Source organism: Lithobates pipiens, unplaced genomic scaffold (assembly GCF_037356315.1).
Source record: "Lithobates pipiens isolate NorthernLeopardFrog02 unplaced genomic scaffold, aLitPip1_a1.2 Scaffold_1, whole genome shotgun sequence".
In the NCBI taxonomy this organism is placed as follows: domain Eukaryota; kingdom Metazoa; phylum Chordata; class Amphibia; order Anura; family Ranidae; genus Lithobates; species Lithobates pipiens.
This window is the reverse complement of record NW_027507685.1, coordinates 132,074,127-132,088,922: the sequence shown is the minus strand read 5'-3', so window position 1 is coordinate 132,088,922 and position 14,796 is coordinate 132,074,127. Positions and strand designations below refer to the sequence as shown.

At 42.6% G+C, this 14,796-nt stretch overlaps 1 protein-coding gene across 1 annotated transcript in view; it reads left to right on the top strand.

Moving 5' to 3' along the window:
* Positions 1–243: 243 nt before the first annotated feature.
* LOC143974989 (olfactory protein) overlaps positions 244–14,796 on the top strand; it is a 41,131-nt gene continuing 26,578 nt past the window's right edge. Inside the window, exon 1 of the mRNA XM_077476899.1 lies at positions 244–409. Coding sequence (XP_077333025.1) covers positions 320–409 — 90 coding nt within the window. The 5' untranslated portion in view covers positions 244–319. The remainder of the gene's footprint in view (positions 410–14,796) is intronic.

Sequence of the window (14,796 nt, the reverse complement as noted above, 5' to 3'; positions counted from 1 at the left end):
AGAACCACCTATGAATGCACCACAATGACACAGACCATTACCAACTCAATGGGAATATCAAACTTTTCTCTATGAGTGATATGATCGTGAAAGCGATATAGGAGTGTGCTCGTAAAAATCCCACCTTGCACTGAATGTTCTAGGAGATCTACAATTTTGGCAGCACTTTTGTTATAAGAAGTCCGGTTTCCGTTATATAATACACTTATCAAACAATGAGCTCTTATTTTCACTGTCGCCTTCCTGACATGGAGGGGTGTATAAATATAGGTGCCAGGCATCCATCACATCACAACAATCACTCAGCTCAATACCAAACATGATCCGAATCATCGCCATTGTGGTGCTCTTCTTTCTCCAGTGCCAGGCTGATTTGCCGCCGGTAATGAAAGGTTTAGAAGAGAACAAGGTAAGAGAAGGACATTTTTTTTTTAAATAATTGCAAAAATAAAAAAATATGTTACTACTCAAGCCTCCATCAGCTACAGCTACACTCCATGGTATTTGCATGGTAAAAAGAGCTAAAACTGCTTAAGCCTACCCTAAAGAAGAACATTATTAAAATAGAGACTTCTTAGAAACCAGCAACTGTTTTTTTAAATAGTTTAGTCAGGAATATGAAATGTACAGTATAACATTAAAAGTGCATGGGTCAGAAGTATGCACTCTAAAATATAGTGCAGGAGTCCATAACACAAAAACTGCAGGGCTCAGAAGTGTGAAAGGTATAGAGTGCAGTGGTCGGGGTGTGTAACATGCGCAGTGCAGGGGTCAGGGGTCTCTACTGCAATGTGTGTAGGGGTTAGGAGCATGTAATGCACAGTGTAGGAGTCATTGGTCTCTCCTGCAATTTGTGCAGGGGTTAAGTTACTGCAATGTGAGAAGGGGTTAGGGGAGTGTCTTGCAAAGTGTGCAGGGGTTAGGGGTGTGTAATGCAAAGTGCACAGGGGTCAAGGGTGTTTAATGCACAGTGCAGGGGTCTCTACTGCAATGTGTGCAGGGGCTAGGGGTGTGTAATGCACAGTACAGGGGTCTTTACTGCAATGTGTGCATGCGTTACGGGCGTGTAATGCACAGTGCAAGGATCAGGGGTTTCTGCTGCAATGTGTGCAGGGGTTAGGGGTGTGTAATGTACAGTTCAGAGGTGTCTACTGCAGTGTCTGCAGGGATTAGGGGTGTGTAATGCACAGTGCAGGTGTCTCTACTGCAATGTGTGCAGGGGTTAGGGGCGTATAATGCACAGTGCAAGGATCAGGTGTCTTTACTGCAATGTGTGCAGGGGTTAGGGGCGTATAATGCACAGTGCAAGGATCAGGGGTCTCTACTGCAATGGGTGCAGGGGTTAGGGGAGTGTAATGCACAGTGCAGGGGTCTCTACTGCAGTGCGTGCAGGGGTTAGGGGCATGTAATGCACAGTGCAGGGGTCAGGGGTCTCTACTGCGGTGTGTGCAGGGATTAGGGGCATGTAATGCACCGTGCAGGGGGCTCTACTGTAATATGTGCAGAGGTTAGGGGCATGCCCTCATCCAGTATAACCCCCCCAATCATTCCTCCCAGCACAAATCATCTCTCCCCCAAATTCCCCATACCAGCACAAAGCTCCCCCACAGACACAGTGGGCGGTGTGGCAGTGCTGGGGGGAGTTCTGATCAGCCACCTTAGGTGTTCTTGATCAAGGTGATCTGCTGATTTGAGAACTGTAGTGGGGACTTTTAATAGCAACTCTAACCGCAGGTATTGTTACTCACTGCATCTCCGGCTTCACTGCGTCTCCAGCTCTGTGGTGTCTTTCAGCAGTGACACCTATGTCGAAATCAGGAGATAGGGTCTCCTCTAGCCCCTCCCATTTCATATTCCTCACCAGTCAGCTTACCTCCAGTCTCTGCCCCCCAAGCCATACTGTGAATTGAATGGGCGGCTGCGAAGGGGCTGAGTGGGCGGCCGCAGGATCCAGGAAGAGCCCTGCTGTGCGTCCGCAAAAAAGCTGGGAGAGCAGTGCGGGCTTCAGCAACAGCCCAGGATTCGTGACCCCTAGCAAATGGTCATTCGACCCTCGAGGGGGTCCCGACCCCAGGTTAGACACTGATCTAGGGGATGTCCTTTTAGAATTTATTGCTGAAGAACTTCACAACTGGAGAGAAGTTTTGAGTCACAGGGCCCTCCAAATGATAATAGGAATCACTCGCAGGACACATTTCTCAGCAGAAAATCCTAATAGGAGCAGAAACATATACTACAGTCCTAAATCAGGTCTTACCCACAATGTCCCTGGAGTTTTCTGCCACTCAGCATCCACAGGTAGATTCCTCTGTGAGGGAGATAAAAACATCCTTCTCCAGACCAGGACCTTTAGGATAGTGCCCTCCAACAAAGTCCATTAGCAGTCTTCTCTAGGCCCTCAACCCAGCTTCTGCTAAGACCCAGACTGCAGTTTCTTGTCTCAGTAGCAATCTCCCAGATGCAGCAGCCCCACCAGGAGAACTGGAACGCCCTGGAGGGGAAACAACACTTGGTCTGCACAGGCCTTTCAAACAGTTATCACCTCCCCATCCATGTTCTGGATGCCTCCCTCCAGGGATTGGCTGAAACATGATACTTGTTAATTTCTTTTCTTTTTTTTAATTTATACAAAAACACAAATAAATTGCAACATGCAAGTAAATATTGTATACATTTTACATTCCTTCCAAATATCCAACACCCCCTGGTTTCTCCATCTATCCCCGTCTGTCCATACACTGCATTTTCTTATTTTATCCCAGTTCTCCTAATTAACCCTATTGTCCTATTACAAGGAATTATAACTCACCACAAATATCACTGAAAGGAACAAATTGCTTTATACCGGGTAAAGGGAAATTTTTTGGGGATTGGATAAAACACGATAATGTACAATTAAAGGATATAATGGAAAATGGGAAGATATACACATTCCAAGAACTAAAACACAAGACAGAAATGATGGTGATAAATGAATGACAGTACCTCCATCTGAAACACATTGTCAGGGGAACATGCCGGACTTCCGGTGGAGAGGAACATGCGAGTGAACGAGTGACTGACGCAGCTCCCCCCTCCCTCGCAAGGAAGCAATCACAGCGGGATGTCTGACCAATCTCCCTACCTTTCAGAAGGAGAAGATAGAATGGCTAATAAGCGGTAAGCCCGAGGGTACCTCTCTGCAAAGCTGGAAAGGCCTCACCTTCTTGCCGCCTCCCTCCTCTCCTCCCGCGGATCCCTCCATCTTCCACACCCGGGGTTGCGGTGCCCAGCTGCTGGGATTGACAGATCGACGGAGGACGAGCGATGCAGGGCAAGTGACAGAGAACCAGAGCAGTAAGTCGAACGGGAGGAAGCGAGGATATCGCGAGACTCTGGGACTCCCCGCATCCTGGTGCGGAGTCACGAAGGGGTGAGCAGTTTACAACACAGGCGTTCGTAATACCGGTGTGACTGGCAGAGACCGAGCCGGACGCTAGAGAAGATTCCGATCTGGAGGAGCAAGTCAGTGAACCCCCTGTCTGCCTGGATTGACGATACACCAAAGGACAGCCCGGAGAGCATTAGAAGAGAGGGTGAGAGAGAACTTATTTTTATTTTCTCTATGGGACTGTAACTTTGAAGTTAGACCTGATCCACTCTGAATGCATATATAGGGCAGTATAAAGATGTGTATAAAGACGCATGGACTTTAATGACATGACTTATAGGAACTGGGTGGCAGACGAATCCTGGTATATATCACTATATATGCTTATATGTTGGAACTTGTTTTCAGCTGCAGAGGTAGCCTGGCTATAAAAAGAAGCTGGTGAACAAAATAAAGTTGGAGAGCCCCCCCCCCCCTGTATACCCGGGCTTCTTAAGACCCGATAGAAGTATGGGTGTATAGTTTGGGGTAGCAGGGAGACTGAACTATAACACAAAGAGAAATAAAGAGATAATAGAGGATAAAGGAAGCGGAGGAGAGTAAGCAGCAGGGATGACAACACGCAGACGTGCAGCATTACAACCAGCGGCAGGCGGAAGTGGGAATTCGGCAAGCGTACTGCGAGCTTACCTGACGCCGCAAAAGGGAGAACGATTGGCAACCCGGAACCAAGAAGGGAGACGGGGGAGTCTGGAGATGGCAGGTGGGCACACAAAGGTGGGACGAGGAGCGTCAACACTGAACCACAATGAGCCAATGGGGTACGGCCGTGGGCTACAAATCTCAGGCAGAGAGGAGCGGAGAGTAAGTGGAAATCATCTGGAGGGAAGGCAGAGAGAAGGAACACAAACCCCAGGAGGCATGAAAGAGGATCGGAGGGACGGTGGTGGAAGGGGGGACAAAAAAAGACTTTCAATAATGGAAGGTACCCCAATAGATCAGGGTCAGGAGTCACAAAGACCTTCTGCTAAGGAAACAGCAACAGCCAGTGAAGATGAGGAAACTCAATATACAGCTGATAATGGAGGTAATATACCTGAGGAAGAGCAAGCAGAAAGAGGGGCGAAAGGCAAAGACCCCATGGGACCTCATGCCGACATATTAAAGAAAGAAACGGCAAAAAAGAGACTGGAAAACCCCACCATGATAGAGCAAAATAAAAGAGGCTCCGAGGGGGGAGAGACAGAAAGCATAAATATAGAATGGGACCTAAGGGAGCATATAAAGGCTCTACCCACAAAAGCGGATATTCAACAGCTAATAGCAACAGTAGAGAAATCATGTAAGCTAGCAGTGGAAGAACTAAGGGAGGAGGTTGTGGCAATAGGTAATAGATTGGAAGGAATTGAAAATACCCAAGAAGATATGGCACAGGCAGTAGCAGAGAACCAAGACACTATTAAATACCACGAGGAAGTAATGAATAATTATAGAGATCAAATGGATGAATTTGAGAACAGGGATCGGCGACAGAATATACGCATACGAGGACTACCGGAAAAATACCATAGTAGCGACCTGCCAACGGTAGTCCAAAAGCTATTTTGCCAAATTATGGGAACAGCTGCGCCGGAATTTATTGAAATGGATAGAGTTCATCGTGTCACCTCTTTTGGTATTCAAAATAAAGACAAGCCTAGGGACGTGATATGCAAATTGCATAAGTATACAATAAAGGAAACAATAATCAGGATTGCACGAGACACTTCCACAATTGAATACGAAGGAGCTCATATCCTTCTGTTCCCTGATATATCTCGTCGTACATTAATGCAGCGCAGGATGGTCCGACCGCTATTGGAAGCTCTACAGGCAGCAGACATTAGGTATCGATGGGGGTACCCTTTTCGCTTAATAGCATCAAGGAATGGGAAAACAGCAGTACTCCGCACCAGAGACGATTTAAAAGAGTTCTTAGAAATACTAGAGCTCCCATTTGTAGATTTTCAGGATTGGAGAACAGCTAATGTCAAGACACTAATTCAACGACCTGAGCCATGGTCCCAAGTGGGAGGAAAAGGTTAAATGAAAGACTATAATACTCTTTAGTATAAAAGAATGAAAGTAGGGAAGAGAAGAGAGACCTAGGAAGAAATAGCAATAAGTAAAGCAAAGGGGGAGGGGGGGAAGTATGGGTCAGTGCTTAAACTTGTCACTCAACTTTACTGCTTTATTGTAAATTTTTTTTTTTTTTTTTGTATTTTTTTTTGTATATTTGTATTTTTACCCTTTTTTTTTCTTTTTTTATTTTTTTTTTTTTATTTTTTTTCTCTCTTTCTTTTTTGTATTTTTATCCCTTTTTTTTTTTTTTTTTTCTTTTTTGTATTTTTGTATTTTTACCCTTTTTTTTTTTTTTCTCCAACTAGGCAGGTCCCGTGGAAAGGGATTGATAAACCTGCAATATGCAGGAAGGGGGGAGGGCTCGGGAGGAGCTGGGAGCAACCAAACGGGTTCACCCTACCAATAGTTGGCACATTTTACAAAGTAAAGTGTTAAGTTGTGGATGGGGTCAGAATGGAATTTTTTTTGAAGTTTTTACCACAGGTGTACATGGAGGCGGGGAACACGAGAAGCGCAGCAACAGATTAAGAATGGTACATACTTACGTAGATTAAAAGAATGGCTAAAGCTTTAAAAATAATTACTTATAATGTAAGGGGACTGTGCTCACCTCAAAAAAGGGGCCGTCTTTGGCAGGAATTAAATCATCAAGCTGTAGATATAGTATATCTACAGTAAACACACTTCACGTCAGGATCCGTACCAAGGCTACCGTTATTCCCATACAATCAGTGGTTTCATGCAGTATCGCCCATTGCGAGAGCTAGAGGAGTATCGATAGCCTTTGGAAACACGTGTCCTCTGACATCCATAGTAGTGAACACAGACCCAGAAGGGAGGTACCTTTTTATTAAAGGAACACTGCAGGGACAAGGGTACACATTCGCTTCAATATATGCCCCAAACACACACACAGTCGATTTCCTGGGAAAAACACTAAAAGCGTTAGAAAAATTTAGGGAAGGGTTTTTGATTCTTGGAGGGGATTTTAATGTTATTGTTGACACTAAATTAGATACAACCACAGGGAAAACACCACTATCATTTAGAGCACTTAAACATGTAAAAAAATTATTTCAATCCTCACACTTGGTAGATAGTTGGAGGGCATTAAACGGAGAAAAAAAAAATTACAGTTACTACTCAAAGAGCCATAACACCTACTCCAGGTTAGACTGGATTTTGGTAGATCAATATTATTTAGAACAGGTAAAAGCAGTAAATATAAAGCCAATAACGATCTCGGATCATGCCCCGGTGGTGGCGGTGATCTCCCCTATATACGCGGGTCACAAGGAACGAACGTGGAGACTAAACGAGTCATTACTGGATGATAAAATAATACTAGAGGACCTCCAACATAAATTAGAAGAGTATTTTGATTTAAATACGTCAGAAGAAGTGTGTGCCTTTGCTTAGGATAACCTCCGCCCGTTAACCACGCAAATAAAAGGCGCTTAGCATTAAAGAGTATGCTTTCTACCTGGGAGTTGTGGAATTTAAGCAGCTGTTCTAAAAGGTATTAAATCAATAAAACCACTAAAAAACATTAAACAAAAATCTGCGAGGTGGATGGATAAATCAATTCACCCGTAGAAAAAACAGCGCATAATATTCAATAGAAGAAAAGAAATTATATACAAATTGCGCTAGTGCAACCTATTGTTCTATGGAAAGAATATTTCTATCTTCCCAAATGTAACCATACAAACACAATATTGTCCATGAACACTGTCCATATATCTAAATTGTACTGAGTACTTGGGATAGTTTCAGGAACCAAGTTGAACCAGGATATCTATTACAGTCCATCCACAGAAAATAAAATTAAGAGCCAAAACTAAAACAAAATGTCCTGGTATAAATCAAGAGGAGTGTACGATGCAATCCTCCCTTAACATGAATAAACAGAGATCCCGAATTTGCTGGGGTACAATCTCAAGACTGGGGTAACCCCCCCTTAGTAATGCTCTTACCAGATATGCCTGGTTACAAAGGCTCTTCGAAAATGCTCCTCATCCGCTCGATTTCATCCGGTTCGTTTGCGCTAGGTAATACACGGTCGGATGTGCTTGGTTACGCGGGCTCTCAGATGTTACTCATCGGCTGGATCCCATCCACTGCATACACGATCGGATGTGCTTGGTTGCACAGGCTCTCAGATGTTACTCATCGGCTGGATCCCATCCACTGCGTAAGTGCCGGGTGATTCAAGATCTCCGAAAGAAGCAATTACGGGAAACAAACATAGCGTAATACTGTCTTATAAAAACACAATTTATTTAAGTAAAAATGTTGCACTCACACAAAGTTAATTCTTTAAAGCATTGGTTCACTCAGCGTGCATAGTTCTTAATCACAGTCTCAGGGGAAATAATAGCATCAGCCGCTAATGGCCGTCACCACTTAGTAGCTCACGGTTAAAGCTGTGCGTCTCTTCCTCCCTCCTGTCAGTACCTCTATGCTGCGAACGATGATGATGTCAATACGACGAAACGCGTCAGGGTGGTAGCACACGTTCGCAGCATAGAGGTACTGACAGGAGGGAGGAAGAGACGCACAGCTTTAACCGTGAGCTACTAAGTGGTGACGGCCATTAGCGGCTGATGCTATTATTTCCCCTGAGACTGTGATTAAAAACTATGCACGCTGAGTGAACCAATGCTTTAAAGAATTAACTTTGTGTGAGTGCAACATTTTTACTTAAATAAATTGTGTTTTTATAAGACAGTATTACGCTATGTTTGTTTCCCGTAATTGCTTCTTTCGGAGATCTTGAATCACCCGGCACTTACGCAGTGGATGGGATCCAGCCGATGAGTAACATCTGAGAGCCTGTGCAACCAAGCACATCCGATCGTGTATGCAGTGGATGGGATCCAGCCGATGAGTAACATCTGAGAGCCCGCGTAACCAAGCACATCCGACCGTGTATTACCTAGCGCAAACGAACCGGATGAAATCGAGCGGATGAGGAGCATTTTCGAAGAGCCTTTGTAACCAGGCATATCTGGTAAGAGCATTACTAAGGGGGGGTTACCCCAGTCTTGAGATTGTACCCCAGCAAATTCGGGATCTCTGTTTATTCATGTTAAGGGAGGATTGCATCGTACACTCCTCTTGATTTATACCAGGACATTTTGTTTTAGTTTTGGCTCTTAATTTTATTTTCTGTGGATGGACTGTAATAGATATCCTGGTTCAACTTGGTTCCTGAAACTATCCCAAGTACTCAGTACAATTTAGATATATGGACAGTGTTCATGGACAATATTGTGTTTGTATGGTTACATTTGGGAAGATAGAAATATTCTTTCCATAGAACAATAGGTTGCACTAGCGCAATTTGTATATAATTTCTTTTCTTCTATTGAATATTATGCGCTGTTTTTTCTACGGGTGAATTGATTTATCCATCCACCTCGCAGATTTTTGTTTAACGTCAGAAGAAGTATCGGAGCAAACTGTGTGGGAAGCCCACAAAGCGGTAGTTAGAGGAGAACTAATAGCACATGGAACGCGAGTAAAGAGGGAAAAAAGAAAAGAGATAGAAGATCAGTTGGAAAGAATAAAGGAATTAGAGAACAAACATAAGAGTACTTGCGAACCAGAAGATGCCAGGCAGCTGGGAATCATGAGGGAGGAGCTCTCCAGGTGTCTGGATAGAAGGGCCAGGGATAAATATAGATTTATAACACACAGATTTTACGAGCATGGGAATAAATGTGGCCGATTATTAGCTAGACAACTAAAAAAAAAGAGGGAATTATCCCACGTACATGAAATTAGAGTGAATAATAAACAAGTAAAAGACACAAAATTAATAGCAAAGGAATTTCAACAATTTTATAAGAAGCTATATAATATCCAACCCATGCTGGAGCAGGCGGAAGATAGGGAGAGGATAGAAGAAATGAGAGATTATATCCGTAGTTCTACAATATCAATGTTCCCCTCCAGGATAATAGAAAAATTAGAAGAACCAATAACTAAAGAGGAAATAAGAATAGCAATTGAGAACCTGCCGAGGGGGAAGAGCCCAGGACCCGATGGGTTAACTAATGCATACTATAAAAAGTTTGCCCAAATTTTAGAAATACCTTTGTGTAGATATTTCAATAATATTACTGCCTATAATACAATGTCCTCAGAAGCACTGCTAGCATACATAACAGTTTTACCGAAACCAGGGAAGGATCCACAGGAATGTGCTAATTATAGACCCATATCATTGCTTAATTCAGATACTAAATTAATGGCAAAAATCATAGCGACTAGAATACAAGAAGAGGTAACACAATTGGTCCATCGTGACCAAACGGGTTTCATGAAAGGCAGAGAAACCAAAGATAACACCATTCGAGCCTTACATATACTTTATTGGATGCAAAATGGCCCAGATAGATTACCCAGGACAATACTATCAATGGATGCCGAAAAGGCATTTGATAGAGTGGACTGGGACTTCATGAAAGAAGTGCTGAGAGCAATAGGTATGGGAGACCGAATGATGGGATGGATAGAAGCACTATATGCCAAACCCAGGGCAAGAGTGAAGGTAAATGGAACTCTATCAGGATGCTTCGATATACGAAATGGCACAAGACAGGGGTGCCCCCTGTCCCCAATACTATTTGCCTTGACTCTGGAACCATTTCTGTGCAGGGTGAGAGAAAATAAGAGAATAAAAGGGATAAGAATAGGATCTGAGGAGCATAAGGTATCAGCATATGCTGATGACCTACTATTCTATCTTTCAGAACCACAGGGATCAATAATGGCACTAATGGAGGAGGTCCAGAGATATGGGAAAATGTCCAATTTTAAAATAAACATGGAAAAATCTATAATATTACCCTGTCATGTACCCCCATTGATGACAATGGTAATGAAGGATAACCTTCCATTTAAATGGGAAAAAAAATCATTATTTAGGAGTACATATTACGGCGGAGGCTAAATCTTTATATGAACTTAATTATGGAACTCTAATAACAGAAATAACTAAAGATCTAAATAGGTGGAAGGGTTATTCACTGACATGGTTTGGAAGGATAAACACTCTGAAAATGAATATATTACCTAGAATAATATATATCTTAAATATTGTACCTATAGCAGTGCCTCAGGTCTTTTTTAAGAGAATACGTAAAATGTTTATATCCTTTATATGGAACGATAAAAACCCTAGAATAGCATATGATATCCTGCGTAGAAATAAGAAGGAAGGTGGAATAGGGCTTCCAGATGTCTTTATGTATTATAAAGCAATGTCTATGGTACGAATACTAAACTGGTGCCATGACTCCTTAAATAAGGCATGGGTTTCGGTAGAAGAAAGCATGGCGCGCAGAAATCTAGCAGGGGCCCCATGGATACAGGCCACGAATAGAGCTTTAGCAAAGTGGACATCACCACTAACACGGAATACGTTAGCAGTATGGGACAGAATGAACAAAAATGGAAAATATGCCCCACGTACATCACCACTGGCCCCATTAGGGGGATATCCATGGTTTCCACCGGGGGAAGAAAAGGGAGCATTAGGTTCTTGGGGCTCAGGGGGAAATACAAGGTGCCTAAGATACGCTCCATTAGGAAGTTTACTCCCCTTAACAGAATTAATATCATCACAAGGAGAAATATACATGTCAAGATGGAGATATTACCAAATGAGAGATTTTTTTAATAAATTAGAACCCCAAGTAAGACCTCTGAGCTCCCTTACGACATATGAGAAGATGTGTATGAAAATAGAAAAACCAAATAACTTGCTATCCTAGATGTATAAATTAGTTCTTAGTGAACAAAGTAGCACAATTCCTTACTTTATAAGAGAGTGGGAGAAAGAACTAAGATGCACATTTAGACCAACACAAATAAAAAAACTTATGGAAATGACGCATGAGACATCAATAAGCGCAGCAATACAAGAAATGTCATATAAGTTTATAGCTAGATGGTACCGAACCCCAGCCAGAATAGCAGAGATATACCCAACAGCGGATGGGCATTGCTGGAGAGGATGTAAGGATAAGGGGACATACCTTCACATATGGTGGGACTGCCCAAAAATTAGGATTTTTTGGGAGGGAGTGGCTAAATGGATAGAGAGGATAACAGCAAAATCAATAGAAATGACACCCTTACAATATCTGTTTCATGGGACAGAAGGATCCATTAAATCTTATAAAAAAGGAGTCATACCACATCTGCTGAATGCAGCCAAAATATTAATACCTAGATATTGGAAGCAGAAAACATGTCCCACTCTATTGGAATGGAAGGGGGAGGTAGATAAAATAATGGAAGCTGAAAAAGGGATATATGATATAAAAGAACAACAAGAAAAATATAAAAATATATGGGCGGGCTGGAAGCATTACTCCCGAGAAATAGAGAAAGAGTAAGTTATACCAGATTAAAAAATTTGATAATCCCTCCGGAATCACCCAGAGATCCCTGATAGGGAGAGGGAGAAAGGAAGGGAAAGAGAAAAATCAAGAAGCTGCTGCGCAAGCTTGTGTCCTCCAAAGGTACATCGTAGAAAGGGTAAAGGGGAAATATGAATCCGAACCACAACTTATAAATTTTGTTGTTTGTAGTATGTTTTAAGGTATATGGGAAGTGAATAAATGATGGAAATATAATTGGAGGGGGGGTCTGGGGGAGGGGGGTAGGAGGAGAGACAACCAGTGGGGGAGACACCAAAACAAACAACACAATTTTCAGGAAACATAAAGGAAAGCCGAGGACTTTCCTAAGCACAAAACACAAACAACACACTAAGGGGACACAAACGGAATAAAAGCACGTAATAATGATTAAAGGAGAAAAGATTATTATTTTTTTATTAAAAAGAATTTTTTTTTTTTTTTTTTAATATATAAATAAAAGGAATCACAAGGGCACAAAAAACACATAAAGAAGGGAAATAACACAGGGGAGAAATTTAAACCTCCCCCATTTTTTTTTTTTTTTCCTCTCCTACACACAGGTTGACTCTCCCCCAAATATCCCCACCTCTCGGGCCACCACCTAATATTGTTATAGATATGAAGTGGAAAAGTACGCATGTAAATGTGAAGACATTGGGGGATCTGTGTAAACCTCAATGCTTCAGGATTGAATGTAATTGTTTGCTGAATTTTATATAAGAAAATAATAAAGATGATTTAAAAAAAAAAAAAAAAAAAAAAGAAACACATTGTCAGTACCTTACCACAACTAATAAGATCAGCGGAAGATCTTAGGCCACTAGAGCGGCTGAGTTTAGCATTAAGCACAAAAAATGGGATATGACAGATTTATAAAATCTTACTGGCATTGGATGGGCTGGAGGCCCCGCCATATTATATAAAAAAAAAAAAAATGGGAAAAATCAATAAACAAAAACTAGGAAAAATTCTGGTACATGTTTCTGCAGTTGACTAATACAACAGAGATGAACTATAAATGTCTTTCAATGTGGTATAGAACCCCTGATAAAATAAGTAAATATCAAATAGAGAAATTGTCATATTGTTGGAGGGGATATAAGGTAGTGGGAACAATGGTGGGACTGGCCAAAATTAAAAATTACTAAAAAGAGATTATACAGTTAATAAAAGGAAATTGCCAATAGGAAAATATTACAAGACACATGGACGTGCTTATTTCACGGGTATGGATGAGCCGAACACCCCCCTGTTCGGTTCGCACCAGAACCTGCGAACAGACCTAAACTTCGTGTGAACTTTAGAACCCTATTAAAGTCTATGGGACTCGAACGTTCAAAATCTAAAGTGCTAATTTTAAAGGCTAATATGCAAGTTACTGTCCTAAAAAGTGTTTGGGGACCTGGGTCCTGCCCCAGGGGACATGGATCAATGCAAAAAAAAGTTTTAAAAACTGACGTTTTTTCAGGAGCGGTGATTTTAATAATGATTAAAGTGAAACAATAAAAGTGTAATATTCCTTTAAATTTCATACCTGGGGGGTGTCTATAGTATGCCTGTGAAGGGGCGCATGCTTCCCGTGCTTAGAACTGTCCCTGCACAAAGTGTCATTTCTGCAGGAAAAAAGTATTTTAAAATCACTTCGAATTGTCGGCTCCCTTAATACAGAGAACACTTAATGAGTGCTCTCTGTATTATGGGAGCCGACAATTCATTAATTGATAAAAAAAGCGTGGGGTTCCCCTAAATTCAATTACCAGGCCCTTCAGGTCTGGTATGGATATTAAGGGGAACCCCACGTAAAATAAAAAAAAAATTGACGTGGGGGTCCCCCTAAAAATCCAAACCAGACCCTTTATCCGAGCACGCAACCTGGCAGGCCGCAGGAAAAGAGGGGGGATGATAGAGCGCCCCCCCTCCTGAACCGTACCAGGCCACATGTCCTCAACATTGGGAGGATGCTTTGGGGGTCTGTGACCTCTCAATACACCATGTCCCCATGTTGATGGGGACAAGGGCCTCATCCCCACAACCCTGGCCGGTGGTTGTGGGGGTCTGCGGGCGGGGGGCTTATCAGAATCTGGAAGCCCCCTTTAACAAGGGGACCCCCAGATCCCGCCCCCCGTTTGAAATGGTAAGGGGGTACAAAAGTATCCCTACCATTTCACAAAGTAAGTGTAAAAAATGGTTAATATAAGAAACGTCAGCGCTGGGTTCCCCACAGTGTCTCCTCAGTGGAGACAGAAGATGGATGGATGGACTGCGCTGGACTGAAAATCACCCGTCGCTGGATCAGATCAGCCATCGCTGGACCCCGGAGAGATGATCATCCATTGCTGGATAGCAAGAGTGGATTAGCAGCACTGGAATCTTTTATTTTTTTTATTTTTAATAAAGGAATTTTTCAAAAGTGTGTTTGTCTTATTTAACAATTTTTTACACTTTCTTTGTGAAATTGTAGGGGTACTTTTGTACCCCCTTACCATTTTAAACAGGGGGGGCCGGGATCTGGGGGTCCCCTTGTATCAGATTCTGATAAGCCCCCCACCTGCAGACCCCCACAACCACCAGCCAGGGTTGTGGGGATGAGGCCCTTGTCCCCATCAACATGGGGACATGGTGCTTTGAGGGGTCACAGGCCCCCAAAGCATCCTCCCAATGTTGAGGGCATGTGGCCTGGTACTGTAAAGGGGGGGCGCTCTATCGCCCCCCTCTTTTCCTGCAGCCTGCCAGGTTGCGTGCTCGGATAAAGGATCTGGTATGGATTTTTAGGGGGACCCCACGTCAATTTTTTTTTAAATTTAATGCGGGTTCCCCTTAATATCCATACCACCAGACCTGAAGGGCCTGGTAATTGAATTTAGGGGA